Raw genomic sequence first — 21931 nt, 5'->3', positions numbered from 1 at the left:
TCCCCTCTTTCCTGCTCACGTGCACTCTCTCAAAAAAAGAATATACATTTCCACTGAAATACTGCAAAGGATGGTACAGATACCTGGGATGCTGTATAACATGAACAGATTTCCTTCAGATGCATTTTATGTATTCTTCTCTATTATTTCCATTGAGGTCATTCTGTACTTAAATTTCATATCATTAAATAAAATTGAGACTCCAAGAAGATGGAACATCGTCCCCTAGTTCAGCCTTGTGCATACACCGTCTTGTTGGAGAAACTCAACTGTAACAAGGAAGGGGGATGCCACAGAGATTTAAGCAATGAGATGTTATGATAAGACCTTCATTATTTAAGATGATTCTATCAATATTGTAGAAGATAGATTGGAAGTGGAAGCCCAATGAGAAAGCTACCTTAGTAGCAAAGAAAAGGTGAAAGTCCACCAGGGTTTTGAGATTGGAATAGGGAAAAGAAAGAATCAAGAGCTCTTTTGCATGTAGAGCAGGCAGTGCTTGATAAGAGATTTGACGTGAAGAGAAAGTGGCAAGCGGTTGAACTGACTTTGAGATTGCTAATTTAGGAGATGAGGCTGATAGTATAGCTATCCAGAAAAGAAGGCATATGAAAAAAAACAGGGGCGCCTGGGTGGCTCAGTCTCTTGAGCATACAACTTTGGCTCAGGTCATCTCGCAGTTCACAGGTTCAAGCCCCGTGTTGGGTTCTGTGCTGATGGCTTGGAGCCTGGAGCCTGCTTCAGATTCTGTGTCTCCCTCTGTCTCTGCTCCTCCCCCATTCGCACTGTGTCTCTTTCTCTGTCTCTCTCCCTCTCAAAAATAAACATTAAAAAAAAATAACAGAAGAAAACTCAGAGTAAGATGTGAGGAATAGTGAATTTGGTTTGGTCATACTGAGTCTGAAAGGCCCAGAGGACAGCTACTTGAAAATGTCCAGTAGATTAGTAGATTAATAGCTAGTGTTCTAGTAGACTAGAACTCTAGAAGGAAGGGAGCTGCCCCCACAGGGCCAATGAGGCTGTGGAAGTGCATGGAGATCCTTTAGGAGGCCATGAAATTGCCCGCAAAGGTAGCTAAGGGTAGAGCACAAATACCGAGGATCAGATGGCAGAAGAAACACCAACAAGAGGATGGTGAGATGTGATGGAGAAGATATTAATCGTACACAAGCCAAGAGAAGAGTTTTTGGATAGATGAGTAATGAGAAATACTGTATCAAAGAGATCAAATAGAAGTAAGATCCCAATAACCCTTATATTAAAAGGCCTCAGTGACCTTTGTAAAAATGATTTCTGGAAAGTGATGGAGATAAAAGTCAAATTCAAGTTATTTAATGAATGGGAATTTATAATTTTAAGCCCCTATTTAAGTTGGGGCTGAATGAAATACTTGAGTGTCCTGATCGATCAAAATGATCAAAGAATGTGTATGAGTATGAGGGAGAGGGTGTGTCTGTGTGCGCGTGCACACTTGTGTTGCTGAGAACGAGGTACTTGGGTGAGTGAAAAGAATGGAAAGATACATTCTAAAAGGAGCAAAATGGGGGGTGGACACCTGGGTGGCTCAGTTGGTTGAGCATCTAATTCTTGATTTCAGCTCAGGTCATGATCCCGTGGTTGTGGGATCGAGCCCCACATTGGGCTCTGCACTGGGCATGAAGCCTGTTTGGGATTCTCTCTCTCTCTCTCTCTCTCTGCCCCATCCCCCGCATTCCTTCTCCCTCTCTCTCTCTTTCTCAATTAATACATAAATAAATAAACGAACATTTAAAAAGGAAAAGAAAAAATGCAAAATGTGGCTGCAGCATGGTTCCAGATGGTCCTCAAATAATATTTGTGACTGAATACTTTCCTCGCGCCTCAGACATAAGAATATTTTGCCACTAATTAAAAAGCAGACAGTCAAGTCTATTTTAGAACATATGTAAGACATTGTGGTATGAAAGGGCATATTCTTAGGCTGAGCCCACAGGGCAAATAGTACAATATGTTGTATCCTAGAAACAAGTGGGAACCACTTATGGCATCAGGAGCACAGGCCCTAATTCCAGTCTTCTAGTTTATTAGTGATATGTCTTTTTTTCTCATTAACATTTTTTGAACCATGGCTAGGGGCCAAATACTCTACTAAGATCTTCGAAGACATGATTTGATACTCTTTTCCCCCAAACGTTGTGAAATATATATATTTAAAATTTTTTCTTTCCCCTTTCTTTCCTCCCTTCCCCTCTCTCATCCTTTTCTTCTTCCTTCCCTCTTACCAAATTTGAATATACTAACACTGAGGTTCAAAGAGGTAAGGCAGTTTGTAGAACTCTGTACTAGCTATGTAATGTTAGCAAGGTTTTGAAACTCTCCAGGGCTCATTTTTCTTTATCTTTCTGAAAAATGTTCATGGTTCCTTGTGGGCCCTTAGAGGGTTGGGTGCAATAATGATTGTGTAGAACTTAGTAGAGTTCCTGGCATATAGTTTCTGCTTTTAGGTGAGCTCAATATTTTATAACTATCCCCAAATTCATACCACAGATAAAAGCTTGTGGCAGTAGGAGAATCTATTTCTTACAGATGCTGCAGACAGACATCTAACTCATTTGACAAAGTCCATGCCATACGTCAGCATATCTGCTGTATATTCAGGTGTCCATTAGATGTGTCTTAAGAACTGAAGCAATACTTTAATTAACAATTTTTTAATGTTTATTTTGAGAGAGAGCAAGTGAGCAGGGGAGGGGCAGAGAGAGAGGGAAACAGAATCCCAAGCAGGCCCTGTACTGTCAGCATGGTGCCCGATGCGGGGCTCAAACTCCTGAACTACAAGATAATGACCTGAGCCAAAATCAAGACTTGGATGCTTAACTGACTGAGCCCACCCCTTCATTTTATTATACAGAAGGTAAAGCCTATGTTAGTAGCACTTGGTGCTGAGCTTTGAAGTGAATAGGCATCAGTAGGTGTTGGATATAGTCCAAGCAAAATCTAATCCTTATTTTGGTGTCTTTTTCTAGTGCTGAATGTGATGGATGATTACGGAAATACCCCTCTGCACTGGGCCACAGAAAAAAACCAGGTTGAAAGTGTTAAGTTTCTTCTTAGCAAAGGAGCCAACCCAAACCTCCGAAACGGCAACATGATGGCTCCTCTTCACATCGCTGTGCAGGGCTTACACAATGAGGTGATGAAGGTAAGGCTTCTGCCATCTCCCCATCATAGTATGGGATAGGACCCACGTCCTGTGGTCTCTGCCTGAGCCAGAGTGGCCAACCTAACCTTACCAGAGCGAATGGAAATAGTGGTAATAATGTTGGTTTTACTTCTGACCAGCCAATGATGATTAATGATGATCGTCTTGCCTTTATGTGCCAGCATTTTCTAAAAAGATTCATATATTTTAATTTTTTTAATCATCATTAAAAGAAACAGAACATTGTAGTCAGACTGTTATTGTCCCCATTTCATCGCTGAGGAACTGAGGCACAGATAGAATGAAGTAATTTGCCTAATGTTGCATAACTGGTTGGAAGCAAGAATTAGTAATTTTGTTCTCATTTCCATGTTTGTGAGTTAATGCTTTACTTTTTTTACCTGCCTGATTTAATGATGAAAAGGAAGACGTGATGACTGCTTCAGTGAACACAAAAACATAATTGTGATTTACAACTTTTGTTAGGATGGACGACATGCCTTAGCGTCTGGCATGTCTTAGCAGAAGAAGAACCATACTTTCGGGGAATTTCTTACTTTTTCTAAACCTTCAGAGTGAGTTCTGTCAAATAGCGGAGATACTGGTGAATGTCTAAAGGGTAAGGTTTAGTCCAAGGCTTTTAAACTGCATCGCAGAGTTTCATAGACACATTAGAAGACACACATGCTTACTTAAAGGGCAATGAAATTTACAAATGGGATATGTTCCAGATACCCATTTCTATTTTTTTTAATATAGTTTATTGTCAAAATGGCTTACATGCAACACCCAGTGCTCATCCCAAGTGGCCTCCCCAATGCCTATTACCCACTTTCCCCTCTCCCCCGCCCCCCACCCCCATCCACCCTCAGTTCTCTGTATTTAAGAGTCTCTTACGGTTTGCCTCCCTCCCTCTCTATTCCCCTTCCCTTCCCCCATGGTCTTCTGTTAAGTTTTTCAAGATCCACATATGAGTAAAAACATATGATACCTGTCCTTCTCTGACTTATTTCACTCAGTAGAATACCTTCCAGTTCCACCCACATTGCTGCAAATGGCATGATTTCATTCTTTCTCATTGCCAAGTAGTATTCCATTGTATATACAAACCACATCTTCTTTAGCCATTCATCAGTCGATGGACATTTAGGCTCTTTCCATAATTTGGCTATTGTTGAAAGCACTGCTATAAACATTGGGGTATGTGTGCCCCTGTGCATCAGCACTTCTGTATCCCTTGGGTAAATTCCTAGTAGTGCTATTGCTGGGTCTTAGGGTAGATCTATTTTTAATTTTTTGAGGAACCCCCACTGTGTTTTCCAGAGTGGCTGCACTAGTTTGCATTCCCACCAACAGTGCAAGAGGGTTCCCGTTTCTCCACATCCTCACCAGCATCTGTAGTTTCCTGATTTGTTCATTTTAGCCGCTCTGACAGGTGTGAGGTGGTATCTCAGTGTGGCTTTGATTTGTATTTCTCTGACAATGAGTGACGCTGAGCATCTTTTCTTGTGTCTGTTAGCCACCAGATATCCATTTCTAAAGGAGGCGATTTGGAACTGAGAGTAAGTTTTCCTAAGGAAATTATACTGCACATAATGACTTGGATTTTGTGCTAAGCCACATATCTTACCCAGTTCAAGTTGCTGTAACAAAATACCATTGGCTGTGGGCCTTAAATAACAAACATTCATTTCTCACGGTTCTGGAGGCTGAGAAGTCCAAGGTCAGGGCACTAGCAGTTTCGGTGTCTGGTGAGGGATCACTTCCTGATTCACAGATGGCTGTTATCTTAGTGTCCTTGCAAAGTGAAAGGGGTTAAGAGAGTTTTCTGGGGTTTCTTTTATATGGGCACTAATGCCATTCTTTTTTTTTTTTTTTTACTTTTTTTTTTTTTTAACGTTTATTTATTTTTGGGACAGAGAGAAACAGAGCATGAACGGGGGAGGGGCAGAGAGATTGGGAGACACAGAATCGGAAACAGGCTCCAGGCTCTGAGCCATCAGCCCAGAGCCTGACGCGGGGCTCGAACTCAAGGACCGCAAGATCGTGACCTGGCTGAAGTCGGACGCTTAACCAACTGCGCCACCCAGGCGCCCCACTAATGCCATTCTTAACCACCTTCTGAAGGCCCCACCTCCCAGTACCATCACATTGAGGATTAGCATTTCAACTTTTGAGGGAAAAATTTCTGGTCCATCATACCACACGAAAACCTACCTTGTTGATAAATTACCAAAGAAATCCTAGGGGTGTTCTTGAGCTCCATGCTCCTTTTAACCCAAACACCTTCCTCTCAGCCTCTTGGGTCCTTGGATTCTTGAGGCCAAGCATAGAGGGTGTGAGGGGAGCCTGCGTTCTGCTTTCCCACAATAACTTGTATATAGCTCTACCGTAATACTTAACACATGATGTTGTAATCAAATGTTCATTTGGTTTTCTCCTGCTCTGGCTGGTTATCCTTGAAGGAGGGACTGTGTGCAACTAATATAAATCTCTCCAGTTCTCACCTGGTAAAGGATGGCTCTTGAATAAGTGGATGAATGAGTGAATGGGCATTTTGCCTGACAGAGAATGGAGGAACTTAGGTATCAGCACCTAAGAAGATGGGTCAGGACAGCCCCTTGAAGAGGTTATTGAAAAGGCCTTTGGCATTAAACTGTTTTTTAATTGTCTGCATTATTTGTGAGCCAAATGCTCCTTCTCAACCATTTGCATTGGAAACTAGTGACTGTGGGGATTCCCCTCCCCACCCAGAGAGGCCACATATTTCCTCAAGGAACTCTTGTGCTTCCTCTGAAGGCTCTTTTCAGAAGCAAGTGCCCAAGTATTTAATTAATCTTGACTCTGAAAGTTTGATTTGGGAATTCAAAGGCAGGTAACAGTTGAAAGGCTATTAATTAGATATCAGAAATCTTCAGATACAGAAAGGTATCACATAGAAATACAAAATAGAGGGGCACCTGGGTGGCGCAGTCGGTTAAGCGTCCGACTTCAGCCAGGTCACAATCTCGCGGTCCGTGAATTCGAGCCCCGCGTCAGGCTCTGGGCTGATGGCTCAGAGCCTGGAGCCTGTTTCCAATTCTGTGTCTCCCTCTCTCTCTGCCCCTCCCCCGTTCATGCTCTGTCTCTCTCTGTCCCAAAAATAAATAAATGTTGAAAAAAAAAATTAAAAAAAAAAAAAAAGAAATACAAAATAGAGTTTAGAAATAAGCCCATAACTGATTTATAAACTAGATGGTGTATATAACAGAATTTCCTGGTGACACAAGAACAAGAAAAAAAGCTGGGTTATAAGAGAATTGAAATCAGTGGTCTCTCCTTTGCTTGGTCTTACCAGTCATAACTTCATCAAAAAGTGTCTCCAAACCCCTTTACTGAACCGGAGATGAAGAGAATGGAAGGAGGAGGAATTTTGGTGTGTTTATGTGCTTACAAACAAGCCCCTGGGGTTACCCTTCCCAGTCCAGCTTGTACCCCACCAGCCGTAATGTAGAATGCTTCTCCATTGTCTCCTTGGCTAGCCTTCCCCCAGGCCTTCCATCTCTGCCTAGATGGTTGTAAAGTAAAAAGTTGTTATTCACATGTCACCTCGGGTTCTTGTGCAGACACCAGTGGTGTGTTTAGTGTTCCCTGGGACGCGTTAGCAGGTAGTCTGGCCTTTGTCCTTAGGGCTCAACCCTTAAGTATCCAGTGGTTTGAGCCTCCCATGAGGCTTCCTGGATTTTTATCCAAGGGACCTCTGGAGGCCTCACCTGCAAACCTCCAGACTTGGCTGGTCTTGAGTGAATCTGAAGCGGGCACAGTTTAGTTGCTCTCTCTGGGACCTCTGCCACATAGAATTTTACACAGCTTTATGAAAAACTGTGCTTATGGTAATAAGCAATAACACCCTAATAAGTGCCATAAATCTATGGTCTCTGATTCTAAGAGGGCAAAGAGAAAAATCTTATAGACTTGGTAGGTTACTTTGCATGAGAATCTAGTGTTTGTTGAGAACAGAATGTGAAAGTGCCTGAGGTTCAGACTGAACTTGTGCTCTCATTTTCTTTCATCTGTTAATAATTTTCTACGTGTTCTTATGTACTAAAATCTCAATTTAATTTTGGTTTATGAGCAGAGTTAATTAGGAAGCCTAATTCATTTGCTGATCTGTCAGGACATGTTCTATTAACAAGGAGTTCTGTGTGATTTTTTTTGTTTTTAAGGCAAGGTTTCTAGCAAACAGGTTATTTAATAAATTCTTCTTAAGCAATTTAATTGTAAGCACATATTATAGTTTTATTATAGTCTTACCATGAGAGAAAAGACCTCTAGGAGGCCAACATAAAGATTTCTGTCTTGGGAGAGACGTTTATATGAGATAATTATTGTTAAATTTAATATAAAATGAAGACTGGTTAAAGATCTATAGATTCTTGGCCAATAATCAGCTAGAAGTCAGCCAGGTGAGGGGGCAACAGGTCATTAAATTCCATCAGAAAAATTGCTTAACCATTTTATCAGGAATGCTAATTTATTACATCCTACAATAAATTTCTGTTCCAGACTAAGTTTGAATGAATTGAGTTAACCATACCAGCATTATGTGAACTCTCTTTTCTATGCTGAAGAGAATGGAGTTTTAATTGACATTTACCACAATACTTGGAACAGAGGTACAAGAAAAATGGCTAGAGAGGAGAAAGCAGCCTTTCCTCTCCCTCCCTGCCTCGCTTTCACTCTCCCTCTTCTTCTTCCCTTCCCTTTCCGCTCCACACTCACATATTCCAGATGGTTCCACAGATTTATTTTCTTGAAGATATTAGTCAACATAGTTCATTTAATACAAGTGAAAAGTATTAAGTGAGCTATGTTTACTAGCATCCATAATTCGTATTCTATTTCCAGTTTCACAACTCCATATTGCCTAAATCGATGTGATATAGAAATCACCATTATTTCATCTTTTTGAGAAACTTACGTAGTACCAACTATGTTGTGCCAGATTCTGTGGGAGAAAGATGAAAAAAAGATGAATAAGGACATGGTCCCTAGCATGCAGGTGCTTATAATCTAATGGAAGACAAGTACCGTGTTTGGAAACTTGAAAACTAACTTTCTGACCGTTATTCCCCTCTTTTGTGTAGGTCTTGACTGAGCACAACAACACTAATATTAATTTGGAAGGAGAAAATGGAAACACAGCTGTGATAATCGCATGCGCCAAAGATAATAGTGAAGCCCTGCAAATCTTGGTTTGTGTTTTAACCCCTGTCCCCATCTTCTTTCTTTCCATTAGGATAGCATGAGTCATTGGCATTTGTAACAGCTCTCAGCTTCTCTTCTTAGCAAAACATAAAATGCAGAAAATGTCAGAAAAAAAGTTCTCCATGTTTTTGTGGTTATACACACCCCTTAAATCTTAAGTCCATCTGAAATCGCTTACAGAAGGCTAACAGGAAAACAATAAGGAAAATACAAGCGAAAAGAAAGTATGGACAGCAGAAATGAATATGAAGCTGGTGGTCAGGCGAGACTACAAAATACAAAGTATAGTGGGTTGTGTGCTAGTAAAAGTGGATCTGAGCTTCTGAATGGTCTAGGGAGAGAGAAACATAGTCAACTACAAACTTACTGTTGGGCTCATGAAATCTAAACCAAGAGAAGAAGCTATTCATGTTCGCAGGACTAGAAGATTCTCAGAAAGGGAGCCCTGCATAGCATAATGACCAAGGTCCTTAACCACAGCCCTAAAACAGGAGCCAGCCCTTTCTTCCTGGTGAGATTTTCTGATGTGATCCACAGAAACTCTGGAGATGCCCATCTAAATGACTGACTACGCCATGTCCCTTCTGAGTGTGGTGTTAGAATTCCAGAAAATAGCTTTCTTTCAACTATCCCTTAATCACTTGTATGTTATTCAGGCCAGGTTATATATTTTTACCACTTGATTTTTTTCCTTCACTATCCCAGAGAGTAGGAAAACAGAATAAAAATAATTTTAGAATAGCTTTCTGAATATTTAAATTTACAAATATGTTCTAATGTGTTTGTTAGATGTTTTGGAGAAAAAAAATACATATTCCTATAAGATGTCATGATTGGACCAAAAAGAGAATAAAAATAAGTTAACACTCAAGCCAAGAATTTAGAAAAAGAGCCCCAAATAAAACAAAACTGTAATAAAGGAATAAAGTTGAAAACAAAAGTTAATGGCTTTTGGGAAAAAGCCATTATCTTTATATCATTATCATTATATGATAAGTCAAGAGTTGTTTCGTTGAAAATGATGATAAAATAGAGCTGTTTTTGGCAAGTCTGAATAAAACAGAAAAAGATAAAATGCAAATAACAGAGGACTTTATTTGGATATGATGGAGAATTTTAAGATGATAAAAGATCACTGTGCATAATCCTATTCTAAAAATGGATGAGTAGCTGAAAGGAATTGAAATTTAGAAATTAATTTAAAAATTAAAGACCTGTAGAGAACTATAAAAAAGTTTTAAAAATGCATTATTAAGCTCTGGAGCCAACTAATTTATAAGCTTTTGTAGATTTTACAAGTTCTTTCAAACTTTCAGGGAAAAGTTTCCATTTCAAGTAACTGTTTTATATCACTGGAGAAGAGCGAAAACCTCCAGATTAATTTTAAGAAGCAAAAGTAATAATAATTCCAAAATTTGACAGTTTTCCTCAAAAGAAAAATAGAGACCAGTTTTATCTGTAAATAAACATAGATGCAAAATCTTAAAAATACTAGCAAATTGATTGAAATAGTTAAGAGTAACACATAGTACCATGTTGGCCTTATCCAGGGAACGTACAGATAGTTCAGTATCGGATGATAGCACATCAGTTGAGCTGAACCAGACCAAGTGTGTAATTACATCCATTTGTTTATTTTTAAATGGATAAAAATTTGTCTATAAGGTATTCTTGCAAATTTGTGAGGAAAAGAGAGTGCTCTACAGAAGATTGGCAAGGGACACATGAAGTTTAATTAATTTCTCTAATATTGAAAAAGAAACCCATTAAAACAATGAGATCATTTTTTCGTCTCCTAAATTGGAAGGACGAAACAACCTTGTTGACGTTCAGGGTTAGAGAAATTTTGATGAATCAGAGAATTTCATTCACTGTGAATATGAATATTTTTGATTTACCAATTCCAATTCTTGGAATACATTCCAAGGATATAATTAAAGCTATTACTGATTTTAATGCTAGTGTTACATACATATATACATATCGATATAGAAACATATCTATGTATATCTATCGATCTACTGAGAAAAAAAGTTTAGTAATAGAGATTTTATTGTATAAACTTCTGTGTATCCAAAAATGGAATATGTACTTAATAAAATCATAGTTTTAAAGAATGTCATTAAGTAAAATCTTTTTAAGCAGTGTGATTACACAGTATACACGTAATTACTTTTGCAAAGAAATAAGACAAATGTCTCCTAAAACGTAAACCAACACTGTCCCTCAAAGGTGAGTTTCCAGGTAATATTAGCCTCTTCACACTATTCTGCTTTTTCAAATTCTTTACTTTTGTGAAAAGGCACTTAAAACTGAAGTTCATTGATGTATTAAAAAATGATAGTTGAAAATGATGGACTCAGATCAAGATAACATTAGATTTGGTTCTTCTATTGTCCTTTTAGCAGAGTATTTCCATTAATGAAAATACTTGATTTTCATAGTTTAACAAGAGTGCTGGTCTTACCACTTATAAATTTTACATAAGTGAGAGGAAATAATCTGGGAAATATTATCACTTTATTAACATAAATAATTGAGCATGGATATAGAAGTCATGGTAATGTTTTAAACATTTCATTAATTCCACTGAAAAATGTGTTGACTTTAGTTTGGATTATAAGGATTGATTATGTTTATGTCCACATTGTTACTTCATCTTTGGAAATATAAAATGTCTCTAGTTCATTATCCTAGCCTACTTCCAAAATTACTTTCGTGCCTAAATTTCATAGTCTATGAAGCTTTTCTATGTAGTGTTGCCGAGAATAATGAAATGGTCTGGGAGAGGCATTTAATTCTTGTCTGTCCTTGTGATTTGAGGTTTAACTTGTGTCGTTTGACTTTTTTCTTTGACTCCAGTTAAATAAAGGAGCTAAGCCATGTAAGGCAAATAAATGGGGATGTTTCCCTATTCATCAGGCTGCATTCTCAGGTGCCAAAAAATGCATGGAAATAATATTAAAGTTTGGTGAGTAGAGGATTTCGTACATTATATATTGTAAAGAATCCTATTCTGGTGGATGCTATTAATTTGAAAAATATTTAATAGAGTTTGTACACCTGCTTCTATATAAATCTAAATGTCCTTTTTTCCCTAAAATTCCTCTTATTTATTTATAATAATTGTTGTCTTGAATTGTTTTCTTCTAAAGGTGAGGAACATGGATATAGCAGAGAGTCTCATATTAACTTTGTGAATAATGCAAAAGCTAGTCCCCTCCACATGGCGGTTCAAAGTGGTGACTTGGAAATGATTAAAATGTGCTTGGACAATGGCGCACAGTTGGATCTGATGGAAGTAATTGTTCATATTCTACATGCTACTTTTATTTAGAATTGTCATAAATTAGATTCCAAAATGCTTTATAACTCCTTTACATTTAATTTAGATTGAAGTAGGTATTATTTTTTGCTGCTCATGTAGAAGCAGAACAAGAAAACATCCCAAATTTCAGCCTAGCCAAAGAATTTTAAGAGCTACCCAGAACAATTGCAAATGCAAATACAGTACAGGTAATGATACTGATAATGACGGTAGAGATACTGAGATGTTAAGAGCTATCAGATTGCATGGAAACAAAATTGCTAGCCATGATTCTTATATTGATGCTTGATTTTGTTGACTTGGGAAGAAAAAACCCAGAGCTGAATTTAGGTTATATCCTTAAATTTGGACTTAAATATTGGTCCTGGTATTAAACCTCTTTGCAGAATGGGAAGTGCACACCCCTTCACTTTGCTGCCACCCAGGGAGCCACTGAGATTGTTAAATTGATGATATCTTCCTATTCTGGTAGCAGTGATATCGTCAATGCAGTGGATGGAAATCAGGAGACACTCCTTCACAGGCAAGTTTCCTACCTATCAGTGTGTGTACACATTTTCAATCTTCATGTATTAAATTGTACGCTGCCAGAAAAAGTTAGTGCTTATAGTAACAGATTCTATAGTTCAGAAGAAAATAACATAAAGATTCTGTGTTTCAGCTGGAATCTCTGTGTTCCTCTAAAATTAGAGCGTTAAATAGATTTTCATAAAATAAAATTTCCAGTGGCATGTTCTGGATCATTTCTCAGGCCAGCGGAATAGGCTCAAGATGAATTCTCTGTATGCGCAGGAGGTCAACAGACATGTCCTTTCCAAGCCTTTTTCTAATCTGTTTCACTTCGTCATATGTGTCTTCTCATGTTTATTAGAGATAATGGAGCAGATACATAGGGGTGTTCCACTTTTCGCACCCCATTACCCTTTCCACTCAACCTCACAATTACAAATGTTTTCAAAGCATCCAGTTTTAGGAAATGGTCACCAAGCACCAAACAAGATAAATGTGTGTGGTGTTTTTGTTTGTTTGTTTGTTTGTTTGTTTGTTTTTTTTGAGGCTTAACAGAAATACACATCAGAAAAAAAAAAAGCATCTGAAACTGTAGGCTTACTAGATGGTAGGACGGGAAACAGGCAGTGTGGACTGAGTTCAATTCCTTTTGGAAGACAAGGATTAAATGCTTCCTGTGTGAGTGAAAGAGGTAGGCAAGATGAGTCTTCCCTTTCTCTCTTTCTGTCTTTGTCTCTTTCTTTCTCTGTCTCTCTCTCATGCACACACTGTGAGTATGCAGAAGCCCTGAATGGCAGGAAAGAGCTGAGTATTCCCAATAGGTAACTGGACCAGGAAATCTACACTATCCCTCAGGGACAAAGAAACTCTGGCTACCAATAGAAGATCTAGTTCTCAACTAGGGAGGTGGATATGAATGTCCACATTAGTAAAAGCACCAGCCACAATGAGCTATGTGCGAATGGAAAGAACCTCCCACTTAGGATGTGTTTGCAAAGTAAAATTTCATAGCAATGAGGAAAATTTATAGAGGACAGCAAGATCGACGAAAGGGTAATTTGCTTCCAAGGAAATAGAAATAATAGAGCAAGCTGAAAATAATTTGAAAATAAGGCTATTTAAGATGTTCAGAAATTTAAAGGAAGGAATAATCAACTATGTGAAAACAAGTAGATTAAGATGACAGATTATTAAAAACAAATTGGCATTTGGAATAAAAGACTGGTGATATGAAATGGCTGATCAGAACAAAAACAAAACATAGATTGACGTCCACACTGGAGCGTCTCAAATTGCTGCCCCTTAGAATCATGGGGGTAGTTTATAAAGTCCTCATGCCAGTTCATATCCCAGATTACATCAGATTCTTCACGATGGTTTTAGGAACTTTTTAAAACTCTAACTATTTCCAGGTTATATCCAATTTAGAACCCCAATGATCTGGATATAGTGAAAATGTGTGCATTTAGATCACAACTTTAATGTACAAATATGCATAAGAAGGAATTATTTAAGGAAAAAATCCATTCACCTTACCCATAAGTGTCTTTAGCCTGGTGACTACTCTAGTTGGACATACTCACCTTGGATTGGCTGTAGATTTCTTGGACCAATTCAGTCCAATTCTAATTAACCTAATACTGATTTAGAATCCTGGAATATCCTTCTAATAGCCAGTGACATTTGGAGTTTACCTTGAACTTCAAAGGAAGGTTTGTTCTTTGGGCTAGAATTCTTTTTTCTACCACAGTGCAAAGACCTCGGTACATTATTCTGGCTGAAACAATAAGCTTTGGAGTAAGGGGAATGGGGTGCCAGCCCTACCTGGCTACGTAACATTTGGCAAATCATTTACCTCTCCAAGCCTCAATGCTAACATCTACTGAGAATGTGCATTTTTAATGAACTCCCAGGTGGTGCCAGTGCTGCTGGTCTGCAGCCCACACTTCGAGTAGCAAAGCTCTAGACTGGGGGGAGGGGGGGGTACAAGAACAAATCATATGGGGCTCATAATGTTATTATTCATTTCCCTTCAATTACTAAACAGGTTTAATGTAATTTAAATATAAAACAACCTCTTGTGAATTTGGGGTGAAAACTGACAAACTGATTCTGAAATTTATATATGAGGCTAAGAACAGATGAGATAATCTTAAATAGGGACAAAGAAATTATATTTTCATGCGAAACATAAGCTTTCAATTATTAGCATTAACATTTGCTATGGAGGTACTTTAGATTGAAAACTTTGGTTTGCTTTATTAATGTCATTTTGTGACTGGCTATGACATAATGCCACAATGACTTCAATTCTTCCCATAATTTGTTTTTGGCTTCATAAAACCTTAGGAAAGCTAATGCTTTGTTAACTTTGGTGAAGAGAGGGCATTTTGAATATTGCAGGTGAATTGTAGGTGCACCTTGCATGCAACTGTTTTTTCCCCCATGATCACAGTGATAACAGCCTGTTCTTTTGTCGTTTACTTTAAGCTCTTAGGACAGATGTTACTACTCACTTCACATGTTCAAGATGATTTAATGAGGACATAACCACTTGACTAAAAGATGAGGAAGAAAATATTGTGATGTGTTTGAACTTTCTCGATTACTATTACTTTGAAAATATTACCCTAAATCACAATCAATTATAAATTTTGAAAGGCTATTGATTTTCTAGCATTTTATTATGTTGTTAAGTGATAATGTAAATAAACTTTTTGAGTATAGTATAGCTTTATTTTGTATATTTATATCAGTAGTACTTTAATATGCTTATCATTCTCTTTTTGCAGAGCCTCATTATTTGATCACCATGAACTGGCAGACTACTTAATTTCAGTGGTAACTATTCTATAGACACTTTTTTGTTTTATTACTATTTACAGTTAGAAAATCCTATAATTACATAATGGATTTTCAAAACTAAGCCAAATTTTGTTGCTTATCAGGAAAAAAAGTTTACAAAAAGATGACTGACACATTTACAAATAGAGTATGTTGTATACGAATCCATAATGGCCGGACTTCATTACCACCAAGTTGGGCAGAAACTGTTCCCGTGTTTTTAATGTTGGGAGTTGGTGGGTACATAGCAAGGACAGTTCTGTGAAGCAGTCCTCGAGGAGTGTTAGGCTTCACAGCTCTGCTGACTCTTCACGCACAAGCAGCTTGGAGAGGGACACAGGACAGGCAGTACACGTCACCTTCCACATTCTCCGTAAGCTTCCACCCTGGCTGCCTCAGCGCCGTCTTTCCAAGGATGGAAACTGAGAAAAATACTGTCCAGAGTTTGTTACAACTGAAAGCACACAATCTTTTTCATTCTAAGAGGTGTACTCAGTTGGCTTTCGAGTTAAATTTTAACAAGTCATTTACACAGATGACTATATGATGTATGTATTTAAGCCCCACCATATCAACAATGAATGTAGTTCCATTTGTCGTGTTCCTCAGGCGTTTGTTGTCAATAGCAACTATTGAAATTGTGATATTTACATAGAGGAATCCTGGAAAGATTCATTATATGCCATAGGTTTGTCATGCGTGGTTTTCTGCAAACACAGCTGTGTCTTTGCCTGGCAAGAGAACTGTGGCAGGAGCTCACTAACCAATATCAGGCTTTCAAAGGGGGTGCTGGTGCTGTCATCATCTGTATTTATTGGTCCCCAAAGAACAGGGAAATATCCAGAGTCGGAGTTTAAGCTATTTTATCCCTGTCCAAGAGACAGAATTCTTCCCATGAATTTTTTTTAAGCTTTTGTTTCTGGTCCTGCAAAATATTACAACCATAACACATAATGTTAAATATTGACTTATTAATTTAAAATGTATCTGTACGATATGATTTTTAAGTATACATTTTATCAGATATTTGACTAAAATTTTACTTTAGGATCTGAATTACTTCAGTTATTTAAGTTCATCTATTTTAGATGAAGTAGATTTTTTTAGGTGAACTATTTCTTGTGAATGTTTTAAAAATCCTATATGCAATAAATATGGATGATTTTTTTATCATGGATATTCAAAAAAAAATTTTTAATGTTTCTTTTTGAGAGAGTGTGAGTGAGGGAGGGCCAGAGAGAGAAGGAGACACAGAATCCTAAGCAGGCTCTAGGCTCCCAGCTGTCAGTACAGAGTTGGATGTGGGGCTTGGAGCCCACCAACCGTGAGATGGTTACCTGAGCCAAAGTCGGACACTTAACTGACTGACCCACCCAGGCGCCCCTATCATGGATATTTAAAAATGTTTTCTTACATTGAGAACTAAACTATTGGTATAGGTCAGAGGATTTTAGTTTTATGATTTCGGTAATAACATTGATCTGTCACCAGATGTCAAAAAGTTAACACGTGGGGATAATTTGTTGTTGAAATTATAAAAGAATGCCTTGATTTCTGATGCTACAAGATATGAATTCTAGGGAGATTTCAAGTAGTTATATAGTTATACATTTGAATACTAGCCATATATGGACACGTTATTTCAATGAATTAACATTATTTACAGATTGCAGTTTGTAAGCTAATTTGTTCATAAACTCTTTATTTTAGGGAGCAGATATCAATAGCACTGATTCGGAAGGACGTTCTCCACTTATATTAGCAACTGCTTCTGCATCTTGGAATATTGTAAATTTGCTACTGTCTAAAGGTACCATGAGGGACCAGGCCAAGCTTTACAACTACTACTTAATTTGATATTAAACATTTATTAACCACTTATCATGTGCCAGGCATTGGACCAGGTGCTGTGAATACAGAGATAAATAGAACACTTGCCCTGTCTAGGAAAATTGTAAGTTCAGTAAGGGAGTGACCCTTAAAAAGATAATTTCGAACAATAATAGATGACATTTATAAAGCAAGTTTTATGTTGTGTGCATGCTGCTGAACATTTTATCTACATTCTCTCAATGATTAATCCTGTGATGTAGGTACTGCAACTGTCTCCACTGTAGGTACTACCTGATGTAAAGATAACAAAGAAGATAACTACTGTCCCTTTTTTTCTTGATATCTAATCTCTCCATCTTTATATTTTATGCTTTAAAAAGGTGAGATCTCCTACATTAATTAATGCAACAAATCATAGATTCTCTACCCCCCCCACACACATACATACATACACAGTAAGGTAAATCCATTTTAAATACAGTTTTCTTTTATAAATAAAGTTTCCTGTAAGCTAATGGTTGACAAAGTTTTAAGTAAAAAATCTTTGATTTTCTTAAACTGAAAATCAACCATAGGTCATGCTTTAAATAAATGAGTAGAAGTTATATTTATATTATGTTTTTATAGGTGCCCATGTAGATATAAAAGATCACCTTGGACGTAATTTTTTGCATTTGACTGTACAGCAACCTCATGGATTAAAAAATCTGCAACCTGAGTTTATGCAGGTAATGGATATATATGTGGATTTACATAAAGCAAGTTGGGTTTAGGTAAAAGATATATATGTGGATGTCCATAAACTGAGTTAGGTAAAATGATTTTGCTTATGGCTTTTATTATTATGAAGTCTCATTTTGGAATTTAAAAATTATTTTAAAGTAAAAATTCCATATTTTAATATTTACAACATGATGGTGATAATTATAATAAATTTCATTGGGGTTGAATTTTTCAAGTTAGAGAGGTTTCCTATATGCCCCATCTATTTTTTCGTAAGTTTATTATTTGTTTTGAGAGAGAGAGCATGCATGGAAGGGGCAAGAGAGAGGAAGAGAGAGAGAATCCCAAGCAGGCTCTTCATTGTCAGCATGGAGCCCAGATGTGGGGCTCTAACCCACAAACCGTGAGATCACGCCCTGGGCCAAAGTCAAGATTTGAACGCTTAACTGACTGAGCCACCCAGGTGCCCTCTCTATATCCCCATCTATAATTTAGCTTTCCATCAGTATTTTAACTATTACAAATTACATATCAGTGGAAAAGCCAAGTATGGGAGTGAATTCAATCATCAATTAAGAAAAACTATTTGGGGTGCTTCGGTGGCTCAGTCAGTTAAGCGTCTGACTCTTGATTTTGGTTCAGATGATGATCTCACGGTTTTTGGAATCCAGCCCTGCCTGGGGCTCTGCACTGACAATGCGAAGCCTGCTTAGGATTCTTCTCTCCCTCTCTCCCTCCCTCTCCCCCCCACCCGCCTGCCTGCCTCTCTCTCTCTCTCTCTCTCTCTCTCTCTCTCTCTCTCTCTCTCTCTCTCTCTCCTTTCCCCACTCATGCTTGCATGCACTCTCTCTCTCTGTCTCCAAATAAATGAATAAGCATTAAAAAAAAAAAACTATTCAACATTTCACTTGACAGGTTGAAACATTATCTCTGTATTTATATTCACCAGCTAATACTTATCAAGTGACTATTAGGTATATCTGAAGTTTGCCATATTTTTATAATAAATAGATTTTTAACATTGTCAAAGTCTTTAATTGAGAATAAAAATCCTTGTAGTTCCATGTTTAAAAGTAAAAGTGTTTATTGATTGGACTAAGTGCTCATTTTCCATTCATTTTTTAATTTAATATTCATATAAAAAAGTAAAATTAATTTTTAACATCTCCTTCCTTTTGTCTAATGGAACACATTAGCATTAAGTTCTTAAGTGTTATTGGGGACAAAAAAGTGAAAGGAGGGCTGAAGAGGGTGGCCTGTAGCAATGCTGGATTGAATAAGTTAAGTACACATCTTATTCTTAGGACTTTGCATAACCTTTAATATGGAAGTCTACATTTCAGGGAGACAGAGCATGCACCATCATCCAAATTAATTTTACTCTAGTACCTTTGAGTTACTTATATTTTTGCCCTCAAGGTGTACATATTGACCATTGGAAAATTCTGTCCTACAGGATCGTTTGAAAAACACTACATGAGCTTGAGAACAGTTCTATTTAGAATATTAATTTTTTCCATAGATGCAACATATTAAAAAGCTGGTAATGGATGAAGATGATGATGGGTGTACTCCTCTACATTATGCATGTAGACACGGGATTCCTGTCTCTGTAGATAACCTCCTTGACTTTAATGTGTCCATTCATTCCAAAAGCAAAGATAAGAAATCACCCTTACATTTTGCAGCCAGGTAAGGGTCCATTTACCTTGACCCTGTGAGCGTGCCTTCTTTCTGTTTAATATTTGCTTTGAAAATATGAAACCTAATTTTTTCAAGTTACGGGCGTATCAACACCTGTCAGAGGCTTCTGCAAGATATGAATGACACGAGGCTTTTGAATGAAGGTGACCTCCATGGAATGACGCCTTTGCACCTGGCTGCAAAAAATGGGCATGATAAGGTAGTTCAACTTCTTCTGAAAAAAGGTGCATTATTTCTCAGGTAAGGATATGTGACCAGAATATTTATGTATTTTTAATTAGCCATTTTTTGGCTGTTTTTCTATTTTATTCTGAGTCATGATATCTAACTTTCTCACTAAGTGCTTTTGTCCATCTTATTTAATTGTCAGAACCTACATGATTTTTCATATGTTGAACAGGACATCAGTTTTATTTCTAATTGACAATGACATCAAGGTTTATAGATTTGAAGACTTCATTTGAGTTCACAGAATAAGTGGCTTGGTGCAAAGTAGTTTGAGACACAATTCTTCATATTTTGCTTTGTCATGCTACTATCCTTTTATGCAGATACATGTACACACACACCCCATACAAATTCAAAGACTTTTTCATTCTGTCTGATGAATGATGGACATGAATATCTTTTTATGCTACAACACAAAACATGAAGAATTCCTGAATTTCATTATACTTAAGTCTAACACAAGGAGCAAAAACAAATTAAAAATAATTAAACATAATTAGAAGATAGCATAATTAAATGACATCTTTGTAAAAAGCCAAGTTTTATAGAAGTGTGGTGAGCTATCTTTTAATTTTACCAATGTGGAAGCAAAGAGCTCATTAGGCTAATGTTCAGAAACACACTTCTGTATCAGAGCACCAGTCCTGCAAGGTAGGGCTGCAGCTGAGAAGTTAATGCTCTGCTCAGTTCTTTCTGCCTTCAGCGGACATGCGTGGGGGACCCCAGATGGATCCAGGCCAGATACTTGTTGCTTAAGTGCCTCACAACTGAAATGGCGAGGTGGCCCTTGCAACCTAAAATAGGTGCTCACTAGCACTGAAATTAAGTTGTGTCAGGATCTCATACTTTTTTTTTTTCCATCTGTAATTTGGAGGGATGACAAGGCTTCATTGTATTTACATCTTGAATTTCTGTGAGAGAAAGGATGTTTTCTAAAGGGATTAATAAGCATCTTTGAGAGCACTGGAGGAATGATCTTTTTAGTCCTGAAGTCTTAGAAACAGAAGTAGCATTAAGCTAAGCATCTTAAGGTCGTGTATTGTAAAATATTATTAGCAGCAGCAGCAATTAGTGGCCATGAAGACTAATAACCACCATCATGGAAAAGTTTTGATACAATATTCAACGAAAGAATAAAACAAGATTTAAAGTGTGTATAAGTACATTATAGTCTTGAAAAATGTATTTTTTCAAGTTTTACCCACCCACAGATGTTTGATGTGTATATATACTTTTATATGTTAATCTACTAAATTAAAAAATATGTGTGAATCACATTGGAAGATTACTTAAGAACATTAGTCTTGAAATTAGCTCATTTTTAGAAATATGTAATACATATTTAGTTGCTAGAACTCAGATATGCATTTATTTTTTGTACTCATCAGACTCACCTTTCAGATGGGTGGCATTCCTTCCCAGGATTCATCTGAGAAGTGAATGAACAGTCCTTTCTTAACTCTTAACAGTGACCACAGTGGCTGGACTGCTTTGCATCATGCTTCCTTGGGCGGGTACACTCAGACCATGAAGGTCATTCTTGACACTAACATGAAGTGCACAGATCAGCTAGATGAAGAAGGGGTATGTACTGTGTTCTCCATTCCTACCCAAAGTCTTGGCATTGAAGAAACTTCCAAAATAGCGTGAAAGCGTCCTTTCCAGCCATTTTATTTCTTTCCTTGCTGCGTTCATAGTCTTTTGTTGGGTTCTTACTCTGCAGACGCTAAGTGAGGAATGAGTAAGAGGGGAACAGAATAAGGAGAATGCCAACAGGTGGGTGCATGTTGAGGACACCTCTTTAGTCTCGCAGAGAGTCCACAGGCCCATGTAGATTGATGAAAGAATTTTTAGTACTCCCTGGTGAACTGGGAAAAATGAAGAGGTCCGGGGTATATTTTCATATAGCTAAGTGTATTTGATTTGAAAGACTATCCTTTATTCTGCTGTAATATACTTCCTCTTTTTATGGAGAGTATTAAAATTCACATTCTTTCATGAAATGATAGAGGTAGAAGGTTGTTATTGCTTTTTAAGATGTCTTTATGTGTCAAATTAAAGATTGGCAACCTTAGAGCAATTCCTGATTTTTAAAAAATTTCACCAGACTACAAAAAGCCAACATCTGGAAATCATTGCTCTACTAAGACAAGAAACCTCTTAGAAGTATTCTGTGTTCACTCCAACATCTTTACTCTGAAAGTCTGTCATTTGTCCTTGTGGAATCATCCCAATATAAAAACAAAGTAAAACAAACCACTTGGAATTGCTTGTGCGCGCGCGCGCACACACACACACACACACACACACACACACACACACACACCGTGTGT

The 21931-nt window shown here is 37.5% G+C and overlaps 1 protein-coding gene across 3 annotated transcripts in view; it reads left to right on the top strand.

Annotated features, from left to right (window-relative positions):
- TRPA1 (transient receptor potential cation channel subfamily A member 1) overlaps positions 1–21931 on the top strand; it is a 53968-nt gene that overhangs the window by 6181 nt on the left and 25856 nt on the right. For all 3 annotated transcript variants that reach the window (XM_011291355.4, XM_045049573.1, XM_045049574.1), the window contains exons 3-13: positions 3006–3181; positions 8308–8415; positions 11291–11399; positions 11584–11729; positions 12143–12279; positions 15059–15107; positions 16821–16920; positions 17571–17671; positions 19189–19358; positions 19446–19610; positions 21068–21182. In XM_011291355.4, the coding sequence (XP_011289657.3) occupies positions 3006–3181; positions 8308–8415; positions 11291–11399; positions 11584–11729; positions 12143–12279; positions 15059–15107; positions 16821–16920; positions 17571–17671; positions 19189–19358; positions 19446–19610; positions 21068–21182 (1376 nt within the window). The remainder of the gene's footprint in view (positions 1–3005; positions 3182–8307; positions 8416–11290; positions 11400–11583; positions 11730–12142; positions 12280–15058; positions 15108–16820; positions 16921–17570; positions 17672–19188; positions 19359–19445; positions 19611–21067; positions 21183–21931) is intronic.

Source organism: Felis catus, chromosome F2, assembly GCF_018350175.1.
Source record: "Felis catus isolate Fca126 chromosome F2, F.catus_Fca126_mat1.0, whole genome shotgun sequence".
NCBI classification, from domain to species: domain Eukaryota; kingdom Metazoa; phylum Chordata; class Mammalia; order Carnivora; family Felidae; genus Felis; species Felis catus.
The sequence above is the reverse complement of the archived record's forward strand: the minus strand, read 5'-3'. Positions and strand labels throughout refer to the sequence as shown.